General features: G+C 41.7%; 6 protein-coding genes across 7 annotated transcripts; 5 read left to right on the top strand and 1 right to left on the bottom strand.

Annotated features, from left to right (window-relative positions):
• Window positions 1–2,058: 2,058 nt before the first annotated feature.
• On the bottom strand, window positions 2,059–6,015 carry hemk2 (HemK methyltransferase 2, ETF1 glutamine and histone H4 lysine). 2 transcript variants are annotated; one of them, XM_027276043.1, is made up of 7 exons: window positions 5,553–6,015; window positions 4,216–4,302; window positions 4,050–4,140; window positions 3,745–3,970; window positions 3,512–3,669; window positions 2,952–3,145; window positions 2,059–2,783 (listed from the first exon to the last, which is right to left on the bottom strand). In XM_027276043.1, the coding sequence occupies exons 1-5, from the start codon at window positions 5,687–5,689 to the stop codon at window positions 3,563–3,565; spliced, it is 648 nt and encodes a 215-aa protein (XP_027131844.1). In that variant the 5' UTR covers window positions 5,690–6,015; the 3' UTR covers window positions 2,059–2,783; window positions 2,952–3,145; window positions 3,512–3,562. The 2 variants fall into 2 exon arrangements, with proteins under 2 accessions (XP_027131844.1, XP_019116070.1); XM_019260525.2 differs by having other exon boundaries at window positions 2,572–3,145.
• A 4,007-nt stretch (window positions 6,016–10,022) lies between these two features.
• On the top strand, window positions 10,023–11,000 carry LOC104937637 (trace amine-associated receptor 13c-like). Its single transcript, XM_010753912.3, has one exon. It carries the CDS (start codon window positions 10,023–10,025, stop codon window positions 10,998–11,000), a length of 978 nt encoding a protein of 325 aa, XP_010752214.2.
• Window positions 11,001–12,008: 1,008 nt separating this feature from the next.
• Window positions 12,009–12,986, top strand: LOC113744910 (trace amine-associated receptor 13c-like). Its single transcript, XM_027276048.1, has one exon. It carries the CDS (start codon window positions 12,009–12,011, stop codon window positions 12,984–12,986), a length of 978 nt encoding a protein of 325 aa, XP_027131849.1.
• Window positions 12,987–15,963: 2,977 nt separating this feature from the next.
• LOC113744911 (trace amine-associated receptor 13c-like) lies at window positions 15,964–16,941 on the top strand. Its single transcript, XM_027276049.1, has one exon. It carries the CDS (start codon window positions 15,964–15,966, stop codon window positions 16,939–16,941), a length of 978 nt encoding a protein of 325 aa, XP_027131850.1.
• Window positions 16,942–17,742: 801 nt separating this feature from the next.
• LOC113744913 (trace amine-associated receptor 13c-like) lies at window positions 17,743–19,038 on the top strand. The gene has a single exon (XM_027276088.1). The coding sequence runs from the start codon at window positions 18,061–18,063 to the stop codon at window positions 19,036–19,038; it is 978 nt and encodes a 325-aa protein (XP_027131889.1). The 5' UTR covers window positions 17,743–18,060.
• Window positions 19,039–21,102: 2,064 nt separating this feature from the next.
• Window positions 21,103–24,614, top strand: LOC104937629 (stomatin-like protein 2, mitochondrial). Its single transcript, XM_010753905.3, has 10 exons — window positions 21,103–21,325; window positions 22,318–22,473; window positions 22,545–22,644; window positions 22,724–22,782; window positions 22,967–23,068; window positions 23,173–23,307; window positions 23,546–23,690; window positions 23,991–24,070; window positions 24,156–24,284; window positions 24,493–24,614. The coding sequence occupies exons 1-10, from the start codon at window positions 21,284–21,286 to the stop codon at window positions 24,598–24,600; spliced, it is 1,056 nt and encodes a 351-aa protein (XP_010752207.1). The 5' UTR covers window positions 21,103–21,283; the 3' UTR covers window positions 24,601–24,614.
• Window positions 24,615–24,670: the final 56 nt, after the last annotated feature.

Raw genomic sequence — 24,670 nt, 5'->3', positions numbered from 1 at the left:
CAAAGTCAGTATGCTTTTTAAAAAAGGGATAGTATAGTATAGCAAAAAAGTCAGCATACTATATAAAAAGGTCATAGTATTGTATGGCAAAAAAAAGGCAGTATAGTATGGCAAAAAAGGCAGTATACTATATAAAAAAAGTCATAGTATAGTATGGCAGAAAAGTCATAGTATAGAATGGCAAAAAGTCATAGTATAGTATGGCGAAAAAAGTCAGTACACTGTATAAAAAGTCATAGTATAGTATGGCAAAAAAGTCATAGTATAGGATGGCAAAAAAGTCAGTATACTATATTAAAAAAGTCATAGTATAGTATGGCAAAAAATGTCAGTACACTATATAAAAAGTCATAGTATAGTATGGCAAAAAATGTCAGTACACTATATAAAAAGTCATAGTATAGTGTGGTAAAAAAGGTCAGTATACTATATTAAAAAAGTCATTGTATAATATGGCAAAAAGTCAGTATACTAGTTTGTTACTTAGTTACTTAGTTTGATGTTTGAGTTTTTGTGAGCCGAGGTTGGATCCCACGTCTCCATGTCCTTTTGGACCACATGGTCCACTGCTCACTGCTCCTCGTGTCCTTCTCCGTCTTCACTGGTCCAGTGGGTTACGATCCTGCCACTGAGGTCCTTTTAGATCCAGAGGTTGTGAGTTCAAACCCCCTCAGAGCAGCACTGAGTAGAAATGAAGGTGACAAAGATACAGACAGCATGCTGGTTAGCTCATCTGGTAGAGTGCGGGCCACGGTTCAAATCTGACCAGTGACCTTCGATTTTGAAAGGTCTCACACGAAATGTTATCGTACTATTATTTGTGACTTTGCTCTCCTGGGGAAAAAAAGCAGCTGACAGAATGTAAACAAACATCAGCCGTTTCTCATTTTATTTGACTGCAGCTCATCAATAATCCAACAAGATGAAGATTTATCTTAAAACACAACAGGAAGTAAACAACGACTACAAACATTAGATCAATCACCACCTCCACCTGTAACAGAGTCTACAACAGGTGTTTCTTGATAGTGCAGTATTGAAATTTTTACTCATCGTACTTCCGGTGAACACTTTCAAAATAAAGTGGTGGCGTCGATGCGACATAAGTCATTCTCACATAATTGATTATTCTTTTGCGGTTGTTGTCATCTTTACAGGGTGTCAGACGGTAGACTATCAAGAGACGACAACGACTACACGCAGAGTAATGACGGAGGTAGATGAATCTGTCGGCTGCTCGTCCGTTAGCGTGTTAGTAAGGCTAACACGTGACGCTCTACCAAACTGAGCTATAGGGCCTCATATTTGATCACCTGTCTTTCGTTTGGATCCAATCCAAACCCCGGAGCAGGACGACCTGCTTAACAGATTTTGAGTCTTTCTCTCTACACTCACATATGAACATACATACATACATATGAACATACATACATAGATACATATGAACATACATACATAGATATGAACATACATACATAGATACATATGAACATACATACATAGATTCATATGAACATACATACATATGAACATACATACATAGATTCATATGAAAATACATAGATTCATATGAACATACATACATATGAACATACATACATTCAAATGAACATACATACGAACATACATACATATGAACATACATACATTCAAATGAACATACATACATACATTCAAATGAACATACATACATATGAGCATACATACATTCATATGAACATACATACATACGAACATACATACATACGTTCATATGAACATACATACGAACATACATTCATATGAACATACATACATACATATGAACATACATACATTCATAAATATGAACCTACATATATGCATATTAACATACATACATACATATATATAAACATACATATGAACATACATACATACATATGAACATACATACATACATATGAACATACATACATTCAAATGAACATACATACATTCATATGTACATACGAACGTACATATTCATACATACAAACATATACATTCATATAAACATACATACATTCACAAACACACACACCTCAGAAAATGTTAATATCGTGTAAGAGTTGTTTTATTCAGGCAATTCAACAACGGTTGTTGTCATCTTTACAAGGTGTCAGACGGTAGACTATCAAGAGACGACAACGACTACACGCAGAGTAATGACGGAGGTAGAGGAATCTGTCGGCTGCTCGTCCGTTAGCGTGTTAGTAAGGCTAACATACATTCACAAACACACACACCTCGGAAAATGTTAATATCGTGTTAGAGTTGTTTTATTCAGGCAATTCAACATAAAAGGTGAAAGCAATACCAAGTAAGTAAGAAAGAAAGTAGTAAAAAAGAAAAGAAAGAAAGAAAGAAAGAAAGAAAGAAAGAAAGAACGAACACGACATAAAATCAAGCAGGCCAACGTCCGTCCAGCTCTGCAGAGATTGTTGTAGTCATCTCCAACAGACCTGGAGTTCAGGGCCTGAAGAGAGCGTCGCTGGCCGGCATCCAGACACGGGTGAAGATAACAAACACACGACACGAGCTTTTCAGAATAAAACTCACAGCGAGGTGTCATTTTAGCAACTTAAGACATTTACTGTATTTAAACATTATAGGTTTGAACAGTCTTACACTAATTAAATCTGATTTAATTGAAGTAAATGTTTGGTCCTCATCAGGTGGTCGACCACAAACAGATGGTGTGTCTTGGCTGGATTCATGAGGATCCTCAAAGAGACGTTCGTCCAGAAATGAAACAGCGTGTGAATCCTAACCGTGTTCACCATCTGATGGGTCAAACAAAGGCTTTTTTTAAATCTGTTTTTGAACGTCACAGGAAAGCTGATGAACATCCACCCATCTCTGCTGCCCTCGTTTAAGGGCCACTTCGTAGCAGTAAGTGTGACATGAGCTGAAATATGTAATATTATTTATTTAAACTGAACAAGTCACACATTTGTTTTGTTCTCTGTGTTCAGGAAGAGGTGGACGCCGGCGCCATCATCGTGCAGGAGGTGGTGCCGGTGCTAGGCGCCGATGCGGAGGAGAGCCTGACGGACAGGACCAGAGAGGCCGAGCACCAAGCCTTCCCCGCCGCCATGGAGCTGCCTGGCCTGAGAACGGACGCATCACATGGAAGACTGTCACCCTGTAGAGTTTGGTAGATAAGATAACATTTCAACTTCCTGTGTAAAGAAGCGACACTACTTGAAACATTCCAATGTTACCTTGCTAGCTAATGGGATATAGATATACAGTAAGAAAGAAAGAAAGACAGTAAGTAAGTAAGAAAGAAAGAAAGAAAGAAGGACAGTAAGTAAGAAAGAAAGAAAGAAAGACAGTAAGAAAGAAAGAAAGTAAGAAAGAAAGACAGTAAGAAAGAAAGACAGAAAGAAAGAAAGAAAGAAAGAAAGAAAGAAAGAGAGTGAGTACTTTCTGTAAATGAATGAACGTCTGTATACTGAAAGTGTTATTTCATGATTAAATGTGCCTGGATGTTTCCTTCCACACCAACCGTCTGACAGGTCTTGGGTTCAAAGTTCCCGTCGTCCTCTCACAGTCTTTGTTAGCTCTTCTCGAAGCGCAGGACGGACAGCCTCTCGTTTCTTGCTCTGGTAGACAAACACGACTCTCCCTTCAAACCATGCTGGCCCAGTAATCGGATGATCTCCTCTGGCAAGAGAAAAAGAAAGAGAAAATTAGTGACCTTGTCACTGAAAAATCACAAAAAAAAGTCTCTGAACTCACCCGGGTCGTTCTCAGCGATGGTGATGAGGTAAAACAAGCCTTTACTGGAGAGCAGCTGCGCCACCGCAGGCAGAAATCTGTCGGTCACCTCTCGCCCTCGCTTCCCGCCGGCCCAGGCGGCTTCTATCCCCGTGCTTCCGACCTCTTCTGAGGGCGTGACCACATACGGAGGGTTGAAGAGAAGGACGTCCACTTTCCCACTTAAGCGCGGCTGCAAACCCTCAGCCTGAAAGAAGCAAAGAAAGCCGCCGTTAGAGTTTAAATCCTTGCACACGGAGCACGAAATGTGAACGTAGAAGTCTCACCAGGGAGGTGATGACAGGCTGCAGGGAGACGTTATTACAGGAAGACGTCTGTGCTGTGCACTGTGCTGCTGCTGGATTCACGTCAGTGCAGCTACAAGAGAAGAATCAACGTTTTTATGAGCCGCACATGACGGGAAACGTGTCTTATTTAAAGTGAGTCACTCACAGATAAAGAGCTGAAGGTCCGACCACGGTCGCCAGGAACGCCGACACCACTCCAGAGCCGCTGCCCACCTCGAGACACACACAGGGGCTAGAAACAAGTAGAAATTTATCGATTATTTCCCTCGTAAAGTTTCCAAAGACACCATCTACAACAACGCTGTAAGTCCAAGTACTGAAATCACATCGCGTAATCATCATAAACAGCAGAACCTACTCGGCTCTTACTGCCTGAGGAGGAGGCCGACCGCTCAAAATTCACAGATTTTTAATCAACATAACCATCGCTTCCGCGAGGCTTTCGAAAAATCCAAGCCTGATTAATCACCCGGAGTCACAGTTTACATTTCTGATGTGTGACTAGTCTAACTTGTGTCAGTGCATTATGCACATTTTATTTATTGTTATTGAGAAAGGCACTTTTCCAGTTTGTGATCCCGATGCATTTATCGGCATCAGTTCAAGGGGCCTTTATTTATTTTTTGAGAGGCTTGCCAATAATTGGAAAAAAATAAATATCTCCACTTAAAGAGTCAAATGTTTTTTTGCCATACTATACTATGACTTTTTTATATAGTATACTGACTTTTTTATATAGTATACTGACTTTTTTTTTTGCCATACTATACTATGACTTTTTTATATAGTATACTGACTTTTTTTTTTTGCCATACTATACTATGACTTTTTTATAAAGTATACTGACTTTTTTTGCCATACTATACTATGACTTTTTTAATATAGTATACTGACTTTTTTGCCATACTATGCTATGACTTTTTTAATATAGTATACTGACTTTTTAGCCGTACTATACTATGACTTTTTTTAAAATATAGTATACTGACTTTTTTGCTATACTATACTATGACTTTTTAAATATAGTATACTGACATATATATATAGGGAGAGGGAGAGAGAGTGTGTCAGATCTTGCATATTGTACCTTTAGAAACACAATTATTGACATTTTCACTGATAAAAAACACAATTTTGAATGTTTCGTAATCTGATACACTGGACCTTTAAGTAAAAGTACACATGTATAAATCAATGTACTTCTAAATGCAGGATTGTTGTTGGAGCTCATTATGTTGTGATTAATAGATTTATTTGCAAATAAAAATATGAAATTAGAGAGAAATGCAGTCAGAATACACCTTCACAAAGATTGTTTTTTTAATCTATGAAGCTGTAAAATATTAAAAATAATACATTTTTCCCATGAGTAATTTATAGTTACATTTATTTCATTAAGGCTTCATGTTCAGCATGTTAAAGTCCTGTAAAGTAGCTTTTAAATGTAGAAAACTTTAGATTACTCGAGTAAAAGTAACTGACCGCATGAGCTGCAGTCTCTCCGCATCTTTCTCCAGAGCGTCTATCAGGAGGAACGAGTCCTCCGCCGGCTCGTACACGTCTCTGAAGGCTCCCCGTCCGGCGTGGCCGTACATGGGCGTGGGGAAGCCGGCCGACATGCTCACTCAGTGACCGCTACCCACCAGTTAGCACGTTAGCAGCTAAGTTAGCAGCTAAGTTAGCAGCTAACCGACCGTTAGCCGCCAACCGCCGGCACGAGCGCGTGTCTCGTCGCCGTTTCGTCGGTAAACACCGTCGGTGCTGTCGGCAGACGTTCAGCCGTGCTGTTGCAAACTGTTCTGAGTCAGGTCGACTCACAACATCACTCATTAAAAGCTTTAAATTGACGCTACGTAACTTTACTAGCTCATTCGCGAGGCACCACTGTGTGTCTGTGTGTGTGTTTACGAGTGACGTCACCATGACGTAACGCGCCGACATGCGCCTCAGCCGTGACCCCTAGGGGGCCGCAGAGGTACTGCAGGGGGTCAATAAATATTGACAATATTCACCAATAGGATAAATGTATAAAATTGTGTATATGTGAATAAGATGTGGCACATAATTCATAATAAAGATATATGTAATAAAAATAATATATATGTAATAAAAATTATATATGATACTAACATAACATGAGCAGCAGCTATGGGAAAAGAGAAAAAAGGTGAGGAAAGGCTACCCGACACCTCGGACCCTCAGACCTCCACCTGCAGCCGTATACTGGACCTCCTTCCTGCCTTCCCTGTCCATCCATATATATATATACACATATATTACTGTCATTATTGCTACCATATCTGCTACTGTAATCATTTTATCAGTCATTGTAATTGTACAATATGTTTGTTTTGATTTGTTCTGTACACGTGACATCTATTGCACGTCTGTCCGTCCTGGGAGAGGGATCCCTCCTCTGTGGCTCTTCCTGAGGTTTCTTCCACCTTTTTTCCCTGTTAAAGGTTTTTTGTGGACAAGTTTTTCCTCACTCGAACCGAGGGTCTAAGGACAGAGGGTGTCACTCCCTGTACAGACTGTAAAGCCCTCAGAGGCAAATGTACTTTGTGACTTTGGGCTATACAAATAAAATTGATTTGATTTGATCCATGACTGCAAAGAAAGCTCCAGTGTCAATCTGTACAATACTGCTGACTGACTGTGAAAATACTATTAACCACGACTGCAATAATATTTATGAATTCATACGGTGATACTCCTCCAATACTTGGATAAACAAGTACACCTTTTATTCCTTTATCTTGTTTTTTATGTTCAGTGTCTCGTGCTGTCACCGTAACTCTGAATCCTGAACTGCTATAGACGTTCAGCATTTCATATTTATGACTTGCAATATTATTAATTATTGAAAAGTAAAAGCTGTTATTATGCAGCACTTCATTCATTTATATTGAACCAAATCAGAAGTACCAAAACTTATTTCATGATACTTTCCATGTAGAGCAGGTCTAGACTGTTTACAGTGTAACTTACAGAGACCCAACAACTCCAACCATGTGCAACACTTAGGTCAGTCCGTGGTCCATCAAACACACCACTGGTCACCTGTTAGAACAACTGCCTGAGGATCTAACCTGTGACTTTAAAACTTGACTGAGTCTGAGCCATTCAAAGGGAGACAAAGTTCTTACAGGTTTCCTGTGGACATCAACCTTCAAGAAGAGGATCAAACCTATGACCTTTAGGTCAGTGGCTCAGTCTGGAACCCCCTACAGTGTGAAGGTACGCACAAGCAGAGTTCTTGAACTAATATCAACCCTACTGAACACCTATACGAGTGCAGATAATATAAATAATAAAGTGTTTATTGTTTGAAAGAGAACTCAGCTGTGTAGAGTTTCAAAAGTTTCAATGAGCTGTGCAAATGACACAATCAACCACAATAAGGGGAAGAAATGGTCTGCTGGCTTCATTACGGCTAATTTAGCCACCAGACAAATAATAAAAAATGCAAATGGAACAAAATAACACCACGAGCACATCAGTGGCCACTAAACACAATGAGAACTAATACTGCTGGCTCGTTAATACACATTCAGCAAAATTAAGAAAGCATTTTGGACTCCAGGCGAATAAATTAACAAAACTACTGCTGCATGAGAACAGCAATAACAAATACGTTTATGAAAATGGATTTCCACTTGTGTTTCTTAATCTTATTTTGCATGTTGTTAGAAAGTTTAATCACTATAACTGAAAAAATACTGAACTTTGGAACAATAATTATGAAATATAACAATATTTCTTTGTTTTTTCTGTGTTAATGTTTGCTCTGATCTAAATACTCATTTAGCCATAAAAGATTCCTCAAAGACTTCTTTCATTGTGTGAATTCGGTGCCTGACTTGATAAGAAATGTGCATATAATCAATTTTTGTGCATACGTATAGCTGTGAAACAATCAAAAATGATATATGTAATATTATGTAAGTAATTTTAATCTGCAAATAAAAGCTGTTTTTCCATTAACGTACTGTAATTGCTCGCCTCTACATTACTATAGCGATAATATATGATGCAACGTCGAATATGCACACAAACACCCGAAACTATGCGCAAAAACACAAACAGTAATGCCTCTGAGACCAAATTACAGCTTCTCACCCTGACAGCAAAACAAACACAGATTCTAGTTAAATGTGCGAGGTGCATCTCATTAACCGAAGAGCCGGCGCCGTAATGTAACACCTTGAAACCACAGAGGCACCGCGCAAATCAGAGGTGTTAGAAAAATAATGATGAAACAGGTAAACATGTCAAATGGCAACTTTCATGTAGTCGTTTCAAAAAGTTTCATGTCCTCCTTGATGTTACGGAAAACAGCTTTAAGCAAAGAAACGTCTTGTTTCACCTAAAAGGTCAAGTGTGTACGATCAGAGAAGGAATATAATATTTATAACCATGATTTCATGCATGTGTAATCACGTGAAACTAAGATTTGTGAGTTAAAAATGAGACTTTTACTGACTCTAGACGAGGCCTTTTTAAGGGTTCTTTCCTAAGAAGGCGAGGGTGAGGTGAGGAGATTGCAATGCAGCGATTACACCACACTGGACCTTTAAATCTTCTATTATTCACAGAAGTTTCTTTGGTGTTTAAGGCCTTTTTTTGCGAGGCTCAAAAATAACAAATATGTTCATTCAACCTCTGAATTCAACCGTCAGAAACCTGGGAGTGACCTTTGACAGTCACTTCAGGTTTGACAAACACATCAACAACGTTGTCAGGACGAGTTTCTTCCAGTTGCGTCTCCCGGCCAAAGTTAAAATGTTTTTAAGCCGTCACGACCTTGAGAAAGCCATCCATGCCTTAATAAGCTCAAGGTTAGACTACTGCAATGCACTTTCTGTCGGCGTCTCCCAGTCTTCCCTCGGTCGACTTCAACTTGTGCAAAACGCTGCTGCCCGTCTTTTAACCAACACCAGCAGACGTGCGCATATCTCTCCTGTTCTTAACTTCCTTCATTGGCTTCCTGTCCTTTATAGAATTGATTTTAAACTTTTAATATTTGTTTTTAAAGCTCTTAACGGCCTCGCCCCTTCATATTTATCAGAGCTTTTAACTGTCCGCAATCCTGGTAGAGCTCTGAGGTCTAAAGATCAACTTTTGCTGGAAGTGCCCAGGTCAAAATACAAACACTGGGGTGACCGAGACTTTTCCGTTGCCGCCCCCAGGCTCTGGAATAAGCTCCCCGTCGAAATGCGGCTCGTTTCTGACCTGGGCCTTTTTAAATCCAGGCTAAAATCCCACTTATTTAGGAAGGCTTTTAATACTTATCTTATCTTATTCGATTTTGTTGTATTTTATTGTTTTTACTTATTGTTCTCTTTATTTATTATCTGCTGTAAAGCACTTTGGTACACCGAAAGGACTGTTGTAAAGGGCTGTATAAATAAAGTACATTTACATTTACAACCTCACCTTTGCTCTGAGATTTTCTCTGTGATAGAAATGATCATGTGGTTCATGTTTAACCAAAAAGACAACTATACGAATGAAAGGGCCTTGTTAATGCGCTGCCAGCTCTTAAGTGAGACATAAAACACCCTTTATGAATGACGTACTAATATCTAAAACTGCAGATTCACAGGCCTGGAATGAATTCTTCAAACTTGCAAAGAGCGTTCTTTGCAAGCTGTCAAACTGGGTTTAAGGAGTCTTCCTGCATGATGCAAGCCAAAAGTTGCTCGTACTGGCTAATTATTCGCAGTCACAGCATGAATTAATGGCATTCATGAAGCTAAAACAACAATGTGATCAAAACTAAAGATGGATGTGGAGAGAGGATGATGATTGAAGATGAAGAAGCAGAAATGACATCACTTGGGATGGTTGGAAAAATGGGAGGGTGACACTAGAGGAAGATAAATGAACTGTCTGCACGAGACTTCAACCATCACAACCTGCTTCTCCTCCTCCTCCACCTCCTCCCTGATGGAAGCTGCTGGAGTTCCTCCGCTCTGCTTCCCCAACTTCAACTCCTCCTGCAGGCGTCTGCTGAGACCCCGACCTGAGGCGGCGGTGCTCTACGCCCTGCTGGCCTTCGTCTCTCTGCTCACGGTGACGCTCAACATGCTCGTCATCGTCTCCATCTCACACTTCCGGCAGCTCCACACTCCGACCAACGCCCTGCTGCTGTCTCTGGCCGTGGCCGACCTGGTTGTCGGGCTGCTGGTGATGCCCATCGAGGGTCTCCGCTACATGGAGACGTGCTGGCTGTTGGGGAGGCTGATGTGCGCTCTGACTCCTTATGTTTCTTACTGTCTGCTCTCGGCCTCCCTGGGCCACATGGTTCTTATATCTATAGACCGTTATCTAGCTATCTGTGACCCACTGCTCTATTCCACCAAGATCACCTTAAACAGAGTCAAAGTTTCAATCTGTCTATGCTGGGCCTGCTCTCTCCTCTACAACGGGTGTATTCTGATAGGACACTTAGCACGGCCGGACAGGTTCACCTCCTGCCACGGGGAGTGTGTGGTGTTCGTCAGCTACATCTCAGCCATGCTCGATCTCTTCTTGTCATTTGTGGGTCCCTGTACTGTCATGGTTGTTCTCTACATGAGGGTGTTTGTGGTTGCTGTCTCTCAGGTGCGTGTCATTCGGCTGCAGACGGCTGCCACTGCAGCTCCAACCGCTAAGAAATCAGAAAGAAAGGCAGCCAGGACTCTTGGTATTGTGATAGCTGTGTTTCTAATGTGCTTCTGTCCGTATTACTATCCCGCTTTCACAGGCGAGGACACCTCAACTAACTTGTCCTATTACGCAGCGTTGGCTTGGATCATGCTGGTAAACTCCTGTGTGAACCCTCTGATTTATGCTCTGTTCTACCCCTGGTTTAGGAAAGCGATCAAACTCATCTTCACCCTCAGAATACTGCAGCCTCACTCACGGGAGGCAAAGATCGTGTAGACGGGGTGAGAATTCTCTGTGTTTGGTCACTTTTAAGTGTTTTGTCTCATCTCAGATCCTCTGCAGAGACACACACTTGTGTTGCAAACAGCTTTTTCTCATGAATACACACAGAGTGAAGCACATTAACCATAAAAATGTCTCTCTATTGACCTTGAATCAAACAGTCTGGCAGCCAAACGTCACGTATGATGTATCAGCTATGTTCTTTGTCCTTTCTCCATCAGACAGCGTGTACAAAACAATATATAAATATCTCCATGCCAGTTAAATTTGATACAGTATGATGAATATACACATAGTAATTAAACAGAGTAGTCAGCCGGCTTTCTTTTCTTTGCACACGTCCTCACACACATGCATATACAGACACATGTGCCTCTGCAATGTGTCTTTATAAACTTCTCTTGCAAGCTGTGATATTAAAAGTAAGAAAAACATCAGTGTCTCTGTCTCTGTCATGTTTAAAAAAAACTTAAATGAAGCATGAATTATCTGTCTGCCTCCATAGAAACACCTCACGTGTAACACAAACTACAGTCACAATCACATTAAACTGCAAAATTGTCTGTGTCTCGACGTGTTTTGTCTGCATTTATCGAGATAAACAGTCATGACTTCATGTCCGGCCAACTTCTGTCTCATAAGCACAATAGTTTGTGGTCTGCTGTAGCTGCCTAAAATAACACACAGACAGTTTAATATCCCGTCCACACAAGAACATGGATTATTATTGAGAAGCAAATCAAAATTAAACACAGTACGACAAAGTCTGCTGTAGAGCTGAGTAAAGAAGAAGTTCAAGACATAAAAACTTAATAAAATAAAATAAAACGCGCCTCTCTTTACTCATGAATGTGGACAGAGGATGAAAATTGAAGGTGAAGAAGCAGAAATGACATCACTTGGGAAAAATGGGAGGGTGACACTAGAGGAAGATAAATGAACTGTCTGCACGAGACTTCAACCATCACAACCTGCTTCTCCTCCTCCTCCACCTCCTCCCTGATGGAAGCTGCTGGAGTTCCTCCGCTCTGCTTCCCCAACTTCAACTCCTCCTGCAGGCGTCTGCTGAGACCCCGACCTGAGGCGGCGGTGCTCTACGCCCTGCTGGCCTTCGTCTCTCTGCTCACGGTGACGCTCAACATGCTCGTCATCGTCTCCATCTCACACTTCCGGCAGCTCCACACTCCGACCAACGCCCTGCTGCTGTCTCTGGCTGTGGCCGACCTGGTTGTCGGGCTGCTGGTGATGCCCATCGAGGGTCTCCGGTACATGGAGACGTGCTGGCTGTTGGGGAGGCTGATGTGCGCTCTGACTCCTTATGTTTCTTACTGTCTGCTCTCAGCCTCTGTGGGCAACATGGTTCTTATATCTATAGACCGTTATCTAGCTATCTGTGACCCACTGCTCTATTCCACCAAGATCACCTTAAAAAGAGTCAAAGTTTCAATCTGTTCATGTTGGACCGGTTCCATTATCTATAACGGGCTGATTCTGTTAGACCACATACGGCAACCAGACAAGTTCACCTCCTGCCATGGGGAGTGTGTGGTGGTCATCAGCCACATCTCAGGAACTGTTGACCTCTTTTTCACCTTTGTGGGTCCCTGTACTGTCATGGTTGTTCTCTACATGAGGGTGTTTGTGGTTGCTGTCTCTCAGGTGCGTGTCATTCGGCTGCAGACGGCTGCCACTGCAGCTCCAACCGCTAAGAAATCAGAAAGAAAGGCAGCCGTGACTCTTGGTATTGTGATAGCTGTGTTTCTAATGTGCTTCTGTCCGTATTACTATCCCGCTTTCGCAGGCGAGGACACGTCAAACAGCTTGTCGTACTTTGCAGTTGTATCTTGGATCATGCTGATAAACTCCTGTGTGAACCCTCTGATTTATGCTCTGTTCTACCCCTGGTTCAGGAAAGCGATCAAACTCATCTTCACCCTCAGAATACTGCAGCCTCACTCACGGGAGGCAAAGATCTTGTAGACGCGGTTGTAATGATTGACCTTCTGCACACTGCACACACTCTGCAGCAAAGCATTATTTCATATGTTTGTCTTAAACACCAAGACACCCAAAAAAGTGACTACATAATGTGATGTGGCTTCATACTTTCACGCATGTACAGACACATGTGAGTGGCTTCTGCATGTAGAAACACATTATTAGTCACAAAGATGATCATATATTTATCAGTGCTCTATAAGCTGACTGCAAAGGGCTGAATGACTTTGTTAGTTTCTCTGATTCTTCATTTATATTCAGCATAATTTACATTCAAAGATTTAAAGTCAGCTTTGTTAAAACATCAGTGTGACTCTCTGCAGCATTAACGATGATGTCAAGTGAAAGAAATGTTGGCTTTGTCTAAATCTGTTTAAATCATGGTTAAATTATACTCATATATACTCAGTACCCTTTAGGCCTGAATATGAAAATTATCTGTGTTTGTCTCATCTCTGACCGACCTCAGAGGTCCTCTACAGAGACACACACTTTTGTTGTATCAGCTATGTTCTATGTCCTTTCTCCAGCAGACAACATGTACAAGAAAACTACATAATATAAATATCTTCATGCTAGTTGATCATGATACAGTATGATAAATATACACATATAATAATTAAAAGTAGTCAACAGGCTCATCACTGTGACTATTATTCAGCACTGCAATGTGTCTTTATGAACTTCTCTTGCAAGCTGTGATATTAAAAGTAACAAAAACATCAGTGTCTTTGTCTCTGTCGGTTTTAAAAACTTAAATGAAGATGAATTATCTGTTGCCTCCATAGACTGCTGCAAATAATTAGAAAACATTTGAGTGTAAAGGATCACAGGTATGCAGGGTCAGGCTGCCCTGTTTTTATCTGAATCACATGTAAACAAACAAACTGCAGTCACCTATCTGCTTTTATCGAGATAAACAGTCATAACTTTATGTCCGGCCAACTTCTGTCTCATAGACACAATAGTTTGTGGTCTGCTGTACCTGCCCTAAAATAACACACAGTTTAATATCCTGTCCACGCAAAAACATGGATTTCTATTAATAAACAATCAAGTAAAGGAGTAAAGAAGAAGTTCAAGACATGAAAACTGATTGAAATAATATAACTCTCCTCTCTTCTCATGATGGGACCATTACTTTGTTTTATAATGAGTATAATGAGAATTTCTTGGGGACTTTACCAGCAGATCTGTTTGAATGAATTTGCAGCTTTTCTTAAAGTAATTTCATCGCAGACTTTGTCGCTTTTGCTCTACAGTATCTCGATACAAGCTTTTAATGAGACCATGGTTGCATGGTGTGGAAGAAAAAACACAATACACAACCTGATAATGACAAAACAACAGAGCCACCAACTGAAGATGTGGCCAGAGTTACAGTTCATGAATGTTTACACATTCAGAAAATGAACTAGGAGGAGGTAACAGTTGTGTAAAACACTCTATGTATTGTGTTTAAGAGATATTTACTAAAACTAGAAACATTTTTAAAGAAATTTTGAGTGTGCCTGACTTGGGCCCCACGCCCTACATTACTGACACTGCAGTAGCACAGAGACTTCAATAAAGTTAGTCAAAGGCAGGCTTGAGGTTGACACGCAACCAGGGTCAGCTGCAGGTCGAGCAATTAACCGCAGCTGTGTCTGTGTGTGTGAGTGACTGCTGAGAGACACAGAAAATCTCTAAATGAACCCCCTCCAACTAGTGGCCATATGCCAAAGGATAGGTCGTATCAAAAGCCGAAGACGTGGCAGACCTCATTTGTTTGACCATGTAAATGCCGAATTTCAGTGCTAAACTTAAAAATGTGACCTGTGGGAGAGAGAAAGAATAGGTGCCCCGTGCTCTCGGGAATTTCTCCTCTCAACATGGGAGTGGAGGGGCTGTCAGTGGGGGATTCCGACATCGGTGCGTCTCCCGCCAAAACTATAAGTCTGACAGCGTCAGCAATGATAGTGTTGCGTAGCCCACGAATCTTCCTACGTTTCTATGTATAAATTATTCTTAGAGTGACATTTCGGGCCACGGGAGCAGTTTGCATATTTATTTTTTGACAAATGTTTCTCTCCCTCTCCACTCTAGTGATGATGTCACCCACTCTAGCTCTGGAACATTCTACCAATACACACCCATTGTAAACTTTGGCCCGCCTCAGCTCCAGTCACGGAGACTACGACCATTATTCTATGCAGTCTATGGATTTTACTCACTGAGAATGACTTGTAAACCCTGCTTTATCGTCCATTTTAACCTAAATGGGACCGTAATTTACAAAATGAACACTGTGCTGGATGAAAGAAGACTTGAAACTAAAGATAGAGGCCATAAACTCATCAGTAAATGTTTACTGAGGTAACATATCGAGTGAGAAGTAGGGTTATTTCTCATAAGACCACATGCAATCAAACTATATAGTTTCGGCCCCTTGCTGGCCATTAGAAAAATGCAGGTTTAAGACACCTACAGCTCCAAAAAGGAGCCTGATTAGAGAAAAGCGAATCATTTTACAACTTGGCATCAGTATATAGTTATTTCAGGATCCTTTGCATTTGTTTATTGTAATAAAATGACAGAGAGATTAGTTTATTTTGCATTTATATCGCGTTTGTAATGTTATTAAGTGGCTTCATAGGATTCATAGAAAGTTTTATAACGCGTGTCTGTAAACGATCTTTGAGACTGGAGGTGGAGGTTCTCTTTTATAAAACCAGTGGATCGACTTTGGTGTAGTTAAAAGTATATTCAGAGCAGTGTTTAATATTCGTAGCTACACAGGTTATACTAATTAGTTGCTAGACTAAGTAGTCGTGAAAATATTCACACCCAAATCTCCATACGAGATGATGGTGATGAGGAGGAGGGAGGTTGCATCACTCATCAAGTATTTGGCGAGGCAGAGGGGCAGGTTAGAGGAGGATAAATCTACTGTCTGATGGGGGGTTGCATCACTTCTCCGATGGACGGTGCTGGGGACACCTCAGTCTGCTTCCCCCAGATCAATTCCTCCTGCAGGCGTCTGTCTCGACCTCACTCTGAAAATGTTTTCCTCTACACCCTGCTGGCCTTCGCTTCTCTGCTCACGGTGACGCTCAACATGCTCGTCATCGTCTCCATCTCACACTTCCGGCAGCTCCACACTCCGACCAACGCCCTGCTGCTGTCTCTGGCCGTGGCCGACCTGGTTGTCGGGTTGCTGGCGATGCCTATCGAGGGCATTTTCTACATGGAGGCGTGCTGGCTGCTGGGGAAGCTGATGTGCGCTCTGACTCCTTATGTTTCTTACTGTCTGCTCTCGGCCTCTGTGGGCAACATGGTTCTTATATCCATTGACCGTTATGTGGCTATCTGTGACCCACTGCTCTATTCCACCAAGATCACCTTAAACAGAGCTAAAGTTTCAATCTGTTCATGTTGGACCGGTTCAGTTATCTATAACGGGCTGATTCTGTTAGACCACATACGGCAACCAGACAAGTTTACCTCCTGCCATGGGCAGTGTGTGGTGGTCATCAGCCACATCTCAGGAACTGTTGACCTCTTTCTCACCTTTGTGGGTCCCTGTACTGTCATGGTTGTTCTCTACATGAGGGTGTTTGTGGTTGCTGTCTCTCAGATGCGTGTCATTCGGCTGCAGACGGCTGCCACTGCAGCTCCAACCGCTAAGAAATCAGAAAGAAAGGCAGCCAGGACTCTTGGTATTGTGATAGCTGTGTTTCTAATGTGCTTCTGTCCATATTACTATCCCGCTCTCACAGGCAACGAATTCTCCACTAACTTGTCCTATTACGCAACGGTGGCTTGCATCATGCTTATAAACTCCTGTGTGAACCCTCTGATTTATGCTCTGTTCTACCCCTGGTTTAGGAAAGCGATCAAACTCATCTTCACCCTCAGAATACTGCAGCCTCACTCACGGGAGGCAAAGATCTTGTAGACGCGGTTGTAATGATTGACCTTCTGCACACTGCACACACTCTGCAGCAAAGCATTATTTCATATGTTTGTCTTAAACACCAAGACACCCAAAAAAGTGACTACATAATGTGATGTGGCTTCATACTTTCACGCATGTACAGACACATGTGAGTGGCTTCTGCATGTAGAAACACATTATTAGTCACAAAGATGATCATATATTTATCAGTGCTCTATAAGCTGACTGCAAAGGGCTGAATGACTTTGTTAGTTTCTCTGATTCTTCATTTATATTCAGCATAATTTACATTCAAAGATTTAAAGTCAGCTTTGTTAAAACATCAGTGTGACTCTCTGCAGCATTAACGATGATGTCAAGTGAAAGAAATGTTGGCTTTGTCTAAATCTGTTTAAATCATGGTTAAATTATACTCATATATACTCAGTACCCTTTAGGCCTGAATATGAAAATTATCTGTGTTTGTCTCATCTCTGACTGACCTCAGAGGTCCTCTACAGAGACACACACTTTTGTTGTAACAGCTATGTTCTATGTCCTTTCTCCAGCAGACAACATGTACAAGAAAACTACATAATATAAATATCTTCATGCTAGTTGATTGTGATACAATATGATACAGTATGATAAATATATACATATAATAATTAAAAGTAGTCAGCAGGCTCATCACTGTGTATGTAGTTATTTCAGGATCCTTTGCATTTGTTTATTGTAATAAAATGACAGTGAAAATAGTTTTTTTTTTGCATTTATATCGCGTTTGTAATGTTATTAAGTGGCTTCATAGGATTCATAGAAAGTTTTATAACGTGTATCTGTAAAGGATCTTTGAGACTGGAGGTGGAGGGTCTCTTTTATAAAACCAGTGGATCGAATTTGGTGTAGTTAAAAGTATATTCAGAGCAGCATTTAATATTCGTAGCTACACAGGTTATACTAATTAGTTGCTAGACTTAGTAGTCCTGAAAATATTCACACTCAAATCTCCATACGAGATGATGGTGATGAGGAGGAGGGAGGTTGCATCACTCATCAAGTATTTGGCGAGGCAGAGGGGCAGGTTAGAGGAGGATAAATCTACTGTCTGATGGGGGGTTGCATCACTTCTCCTCCCTGATGGACAGTGCTGGGGACGCCTCGCTCTGCTTCCCCCAGATCAACTCCTCCTGCAGGCGTCTGTCTCGACCTCACTCTGAAACGGTTGCTCTCTACACCCTGCTGGCCTTCGCTTCTCTGCTCACGGTGACGCTCAACATGCTCGTCATCGTCTCCATCTCACACTTCCGGCAGCTCCACACTCCGACCAACGCCCTGCTGCTGTCTCTGGCCGTGGCCGACCTGGTTGTCGGGTTGCTGGTGATGCCCATCGAGGGCATTTTCTACATGGAGGCGTGCTGGCTGCTGGGGAAGCTGATGTGCGCTCTGGCTCCTTATGTTTCTTACTGTCTGGTCTCAGCCTCTGTGGGCAACATGGTTCTTATATCCATTGACCGTTATGTGGCTATCTGTGACCCACTGCTCTATTCCACTAAGATCACCTTAAACAGAGTCAAAGTTTCAATCTGTTCATGTTGGACCGGTTCAGTTATCTATAACGGGCTGATTCTATTAGACCACATACGGCAACCAGACAGGTTCAACTCCTGCCATGGGCAGTGTGTGGTGGTCATCAGCCACATCTCAGGAACTGTTGACCTCTTTTTCACCTTTGTGGGTCCCTGTACTGTCATGGTTGTTCTCTACATGAGGGTGTTTGTGGTTGCTGTCTCTCAGATGCGTGTCATTCGGCTGCAGACGGCTGCCACTGCAGCTCCAACCGCTAAGAAATCAGAAAGAAAGGCAGCCAGGACTCTTGGTATTGTGATAGCTGTGTTTCTAATGTCCTTCTGTCCGTTTTACTATCCCGCTCTCACAGGCAACGAATTCTCCACTAACTTGACCTATTACGCAGCGGTGGCTGGCTTCATGCTGATAAACTCCTGTGTGAACCCTCTGATTTATGCTCTGTTCTACCCCTGGTTTAGGAAAGCGATCAACCTCATCTTGACCCTCAGAATACTGCAGCCTCACTCACGGGAGGCAAAGATCCTGTAGACGGGGTTGTAATGATTGACCTTCTGCACACTGCACACACTCTGTAGCAAAGCATTATTTCATATGTTTGTCTTAAACACCAAGACGCCCAAAAAAAGTGACTACATAATGTGATGTGGCTTCATACTTTCATGCATGTACAGACACATGTGAGTGGCTTCTGCATGTAGAAACACATTATTAGTCACAAAGATGATCATATATTTATCAATGCTCTATAAGCTGACTTCAAAGGGCTGAATGACTTTGTTAGTTTCTCTGATTCTTCATTTATATTCAGCATAATTTACATTCAAAGATTTAAAGTCAGCTTTGCTAAAAGAACAGTGTGACTTTGTGAAGTGAAAGAAATTTTTGGCTTTGTCTAAATCTGTTTAAATTATGGTCAAATTATACTCATATATACTCAATACTCATTAACACTTACTGTACTTTTGTGTGACTGTCTGAATTTGATCCATCCACAGGCTCGCCCGTACAGCAGCTTTTTTCACGTGTATGAAGCAAACCAGCAAATCAAAACAATAATTTTTAAATTACAAAACATGAATAAACAGAACATCCCTCCCTTATTTAGGCCTGAATATTATTGATCTGAGTAAAGTACTTCAAGGCAAAGTATAAATGTGTAAAGGTGAATAAGTGTCAGCATAGTAAACAGTGTAACTATCAACAATTAATATAAAAAAAAACGACACCTGCATATCTCTTTGACATGTAAATGCAAAGCTTATTCTAGTTTATTCCAGATTTATTTCATGCAGCCTCCTAAAACACAGCATATGCATGGATTTTTAACTGGGATGTACTGTATATGTATTTGTAGCAGAGGTTTGATTGTTTACCAGTAATATGTCTATAATAATTTCTTATTTCCAACCGTGATTGAGGCAAGACAGGTTGATATCTGTCGCACGTGAGCACACTGAGTACAGTGACACATTCATGGTTATAGATCAAAGTAATGAAATATATCTAATACGTAGAGCTTGCTCTAATTCTTTGAGGTTTTAAAGCAGTGCGCTCTGTCCATTTAAAGCTGTTACCATCTCATATGACTGAATTAACTTTGGCAGATCAGCAGTTTTTTAGTGCATTCGTTTCAGTGTTCCTGCCTGATTTTGCTGTGGCTGCTTTGACACTTTCTATTTTTTATATAGTTTTTGCATAGATGTTTAGCACAGGTTAACCTCTTAACACGGTTATATATTTATTTTCTATGCAAATGTTTAACTCCTCTGCACATTTTAAAATTTAAATCTATTTCATGTTAATTTTAACGTACAGTTACTGTGTAATAGGTTAATTCTAATGTACGTTAAATGTATGTTTGCACGCTGCTACGGGATGCTTGAATTTGCTTCAGGATCAATAAAGTATCTATCTATCTATGTTTGCGGACTGCTTGTGAAACACTGCAAAAAAAAAAAACTGTTATTTATATAAAGCAAAAAATGCTGCACAGCATTTTGCATGACTTTATTTATTGATCCCGAAGGAAATTAAGATATGCTGCTGGACACCTTAATTTCCTTCGGGATCAATAAAGTATCTCTATCTATCTCTATCTATTAAACAGATTAAGTTTCTCTTAGCACCCCCAGCTCAGACTGACCTCCACTGTCCCTGAGTTTAAGGCAGGGGCGCCGCCAGGAATTTTGGGCCCCATGACAAAAAAATCTAATTGGGCCCCCTCTGCGCAGCTGTTGTCCCATCAAAAGCTTTACATAACTCGAATTACGTCTTGTAGTTCAATAGTAGTACTCGCACAATATTTACTGCTGGTGATTTGTACATGCGTGCAAGTCTGCATACAGTCTGCAGTGCAGTTCACTATTTGATACAAGATTAAAAGCCACCATAAAAATGTGCTAAAGGCCATTTTTATTGAACTTTTACTGCCCAAAACACGTAAAAACACAGAGATAATTAATTTCATTATTATATCTGAAATATATATACTCAATGATGATGGTTTAATAATTTTATATTGGTGTTTACCTATTTTTTGGGGCAGGAAGTTAAACCTAAAAAGCGCTGTCTGTCCTTGGAGCCACAGGAGGGCGCCCCCACACTCAGCTGCAGTACCGCCCTCCTCCGCAGCAGCAGCAGGGGGCGCTGTTGTACACACTGAGACTCCACAGTGCAGTGCAGCTCGTAAACATGACATAACGTGTCACGCTGTTTGTTTTAGGCTTTAAATCATCTTCATGTCTGTGAAACACTCAGCTGCTCTCATCTCAACATGTTGCGGACACTGTGTCGGGCCGGCGGCGTCGTGTTTCAGGTACAGACTGTTTATCAGCGACTAACGTAGGAGCTAAGCTAGCTGAAAGCGGCTAACTAGCTGGCTGCTTGCTTGAATTTAGCCGCTAAAGTTAAATTATTATATATTACAGGTGTTTTATTGTGTCAGCACTTGACATTTAAAGGTATGTCTGTAACCTTTGTGACATTATCAGGCGACGTTACCTGCTGGAAGCAGCACGTTAGCTGCTCCTTGACACTAGCCGGTGTTCCGGTTTAGAGTGTGACCGTGTTAACTGGTGACCATTAGCCGTTAGACTTAACTGTCCTCGTGAATGCCTCTTTTTTATTTATTTTTATTTATTAAAGTTACGATGTCAGAAATAAATAAATTAATAAATAGATAAAAAAACCCGATTCTTCTTAGGTGTTTTGTTTTGACAGTTGCGTGTTTTATTTTTGTACGATCACCAGTTAACATGGTCACACTTTAAACCGAAACACTGTCGTCGTGAGAGACTTAAAGTAAAATGACGGTTAACGAACGGTGTTTCGGTTTAAAGTGTGACCATGTTAACTGGTGACCGTTGGACGTAACTGTCCTCGTGAATGCCTCTTTTATTTATTTTTCCTATTAAAAGTTACAATGACAGAAATAAATGAATAAAAATCGTCTTTGGTGTTTTATTTTGACAGTTACGTGTTTTTTAGGGTTTTTTTTTTTTTCAACGGGGCTAACGGTCACCAGTTAACATGGTCACACTTTAAACCGAAACACCGTCGTCCTTTAGCTGAAAAGTACCTGTGTATGTGTGTATGTATGTATATGTGTGTGTGTATATATATATATATAATATATATTATATATAATATATACAATAAATAAATAAATAAATAAATAAATAATAATAAAGTGCACTTATCCTAAATATAAACAATGAGTCTAGTTTTTTTTTTTATCTTATTTTTACTGTGTTGTTTCCTGTCGGAGACGCCAAAATAAAGGTCTAACTGTGTCCCCTGTCTCTGCAGAGCTCCCAGAGGACTGCACCCAGACTGTGGCTGCCTCCAGCCCAGCAGCAGCGATGCGCCTCCCGCTTACCCATGAACACTGTGGTCCTGTTTGTGCCGCAGCAGGAGGCCTGGGTGGTGCAGAGGATGGGGCGCTTTCACCGGATCTTAGAGCCGGTAGGTATCAACAGTGAGTGTACGAGGTGACTAATGTAAGGTCGTGATTAAAGGTATGTCCTTTCTAACAGGGTCTGAACTTCCTCATTCCCATACTTGACCAAATTCGTTACGTGCAAAGCCTCAAAGAGATCGTCATCGACATCCCTGAGCAGTCAGCCGTCACGCTGGGTAAGTATTGCAAACAAACGGCATCCAAAACTGTGTTTATTCAACCGTCACACTTGATATTTTCTTGTTCTTTCTGCAGATAACGTGACACTGCAGATCGACGGAGTTCTTTTCCTGAGAATCACCGACCCCTATAAGGTATGTCGGCGAGAATCAGAGATGAAACACTCACAGAGAGAGAGCAAACTCACTGTGCTTTGTTGTAATCAAGAGCTCTGTCTTTTTGCCAGCAGGTGGCGCCAAGTTATTCTGATTATTTATAAAAATAACCCACAGCTGTGTGTGTGTGTGTGTGTGTGTGTGTGTGTGTGTGTGTCTCCAGGCTAGTTATGGTGTAGAGGATCCAGAATATGCTGTTACTCAGCTTGCACAAACCACAATGCGATCAGAGCTGGGCAAACTCAGCATGGATAAAGTATTCAGGGTAAGAAACATCGACACCGCTTGGCGTGCGTTTCGTTGCAACAAGGGAAAGTACTTAAAAAAACCTGCTGTCTTGAATCTCTGCTTTTTTTGTGTGTGTTCAAGGAGAGAGAGTCTCTTAATTCCAACATTGTGCACTCCATCAACCAGGCGTCGGACGAGTGGGGCATCAGCTGTCTGCGTTATGAAATCAAAGATATACAGCTGCCGCCTCGTGTTAAAGACTCAATGCAGATGCAGGTAAGGGCCCAGAGAACACACTGCAAACCTTAAGTCATATCTTTTACAACCCGACTGGTATTATTTGGACTTGTTTATACAGCGATAAATAATGACTACGCTTCAGAGTTCCTTGAGGTTTTGGAAATCGTTGCACTCAAACCACCGGGTGATTTTAGGATTAGCTTGTTTCCCTGGAGGAGAAAATATTTGACATCCCTCTCTCTCTCTCTTTGTTCTTTGTTTTCTCGCCGTGTAGGTGGAGGCCGAGCGCAGGAAGAGAGCCACGGTGTTGGAGTCTGAGGGGACGCGGGAGGCGGCCATCAACGTCGCCGAGGGACGCAAGCAATCGCAAATCCTCGCCTCGGAGGGCGAGAAGGCCGAGCAGATCAACAAAGCGGCCGGTCGGTGCAATTTTACTTTCAGCTGGAAGAAACAATCTCTCCCTTTGACTGGGTTTGCATGCATGAATCATGCAATCGCGTTTGTAATTGAAGGTCTTGTTAACGCAGGACTTAGGCCGCCATTACACGAAATCCACAAAGCATTTAATTACACGCCTGCAGACTGTGTTACAACACCGCGCGAGGATCTCACGACTCAGACATCAAACGCACGGACGCTGACAGACACGTTCGTGTAGAAGTAAAACAATCCAAACAAATGAACTTCTGTTATTATCTGACGTGCTGTGTCTTCTCTAGGCGAGGCCCAAGCTGTGTTAGCCAAAGCGGAGGCCAAATCCAAGGCCATCCGTCTGCTGTCAGGGGCTCTGGCTGCAGAGGTATGAAAGCAGATTTATAAAAAGGATCAGAAACCATCCCGGCTTGTTTTGGAAACCAGAGTTTTGGTTTGTTTTCTCTCGACAGAACGGAAGTGCTGCAGCGTCGCTGAGCGTCGCCGAACAATACGTGTCGGCGTTCTCCAACCTCGCCAAAGAGTCCAACACCGTGCTTCTGCCGACCAACACCGGTGACGTCAGTGGGATGGTCGCACAGGTAGATACAGAAGATCTCAAAAGATCTCCAGCAGATGTCACTGAACTGTAGGCAACAGTTGTCAAAACTATGATTCAACACAAGCTGACTACAAACAGAAAACCTCCCTTAGCTACATATGAAGCAAACGCCTGCAAACCACAGTGTCTGGGCTCCTTCTTCTTCTTCTTCTTCCTAACGCTCTCCGTGCTGTTTTTCTCGCCCTCAGGCCATGACCATTTACGGCACGCTGGCCAAACCGAGGCCAAAAGTTGACAGCGAGACAGACGAGCCCAGTGAAGAAGAGCCTGCCGCCCACTCGACGTCAGCTCAGTAGAAGCGGCCGCTGCTCAAAAAGAAAAGAAAAGAAGCAGCGGAGGACAATGGCACTGCTGTGCAAAGGTCAC

This window comes from Larimichthys crocea, unplaced genomic scaffold (genome assembly GCF_000972845.2).
Source record: "Larimichthys crocea isolate SSNF unplaced genomic scaffold, L_crocea_2.0 scaffold288, whole genome shotgun sequence".
In the NCBI taxonomy this organism is placed as follows: Eukaryota; Metazoa; Chordata; class Actinopteri; family Sciaenidae; genus Larimichthys; species Larimichthys crocea.
This window is presented reverse-complemented; position numbering and strand designations above follow the sequence as displayed.

Excerpts from the sequence above, each read along its gene's own strand:
- hemk2 (XM_027276043.1), bottom strand. The coding sequence starts at position 5,689 with ATGTCGGCCGGCTTCCCCACGCCCATGTACGGCCACGCCGGACGGGGA. Across the intron at positions 4,141-4,215 it reads GGACCTTCAGCTCTTTATCT|CTGCACTGACGTGAATCCAG; the intron begins GTGAGTGACTCA and ends CTTCTCTTGTAG. Across the intron at positions 3,971-4,049 it reads AGCCTGTCATCACCTCCCTG|GCTGAGGGTTTGCAGCCGCG; the intron begins GTGAGACTTCTA and ends TGCTTCTTTCAG.
- LOC104937637 (XM_010753912.3), top strand. The coding sequence starts at position 10,023 with ATGGAAGCTGCTGGAGTTCCTCCGCTCTGCTTCCCCAACTTCAACTCC.
- LOC113744910 (XM_027276048.1), top strand. The coding sequence starts at position 12,009 with ATGGAAGCTGCTGGAGTTCCTCCGCTCTGCTTCCCCAACTTCAACTCC.
- LOC113744911 (XM_027276049.1), top strand. The coding sequence starts at position 15,964 with ATGGACGGTGCTGGGGACACCTCAGTCTGCTTCCCCCAGATCAATTCC.
- LOC113744913 (XM_027276088.1), top strand. The coding sequence starts at position 18,061 with ATGGACAGTGCTGGGGACGCCTCGCTCTGCTTCCCCCAGATCAACTCC.
- LOC104937629 (XM_010753905.3), top strand. The coding sequence starts at position 21,284 with ATGTTGCGGACACTGTGTCGGGCCGGCGGCGTCGTGTTTCAG. Across the intron at positions 22,645-22,723 it reads GCAGTCAGCCGTCACGCTGG|ATAACGTGACACTGCAGATC; the intron begins GTAAGTATTGCA and ends TTCTTTCTGCAG. Across the intron at positions 24,071-24,155 it reads CAGGGGCTCTGGCTGCAGAG|AACGGAAGTGCTGCAGCGTC; the intron begins GTATGAAAGCAG and ends TTCTCTCGACAG.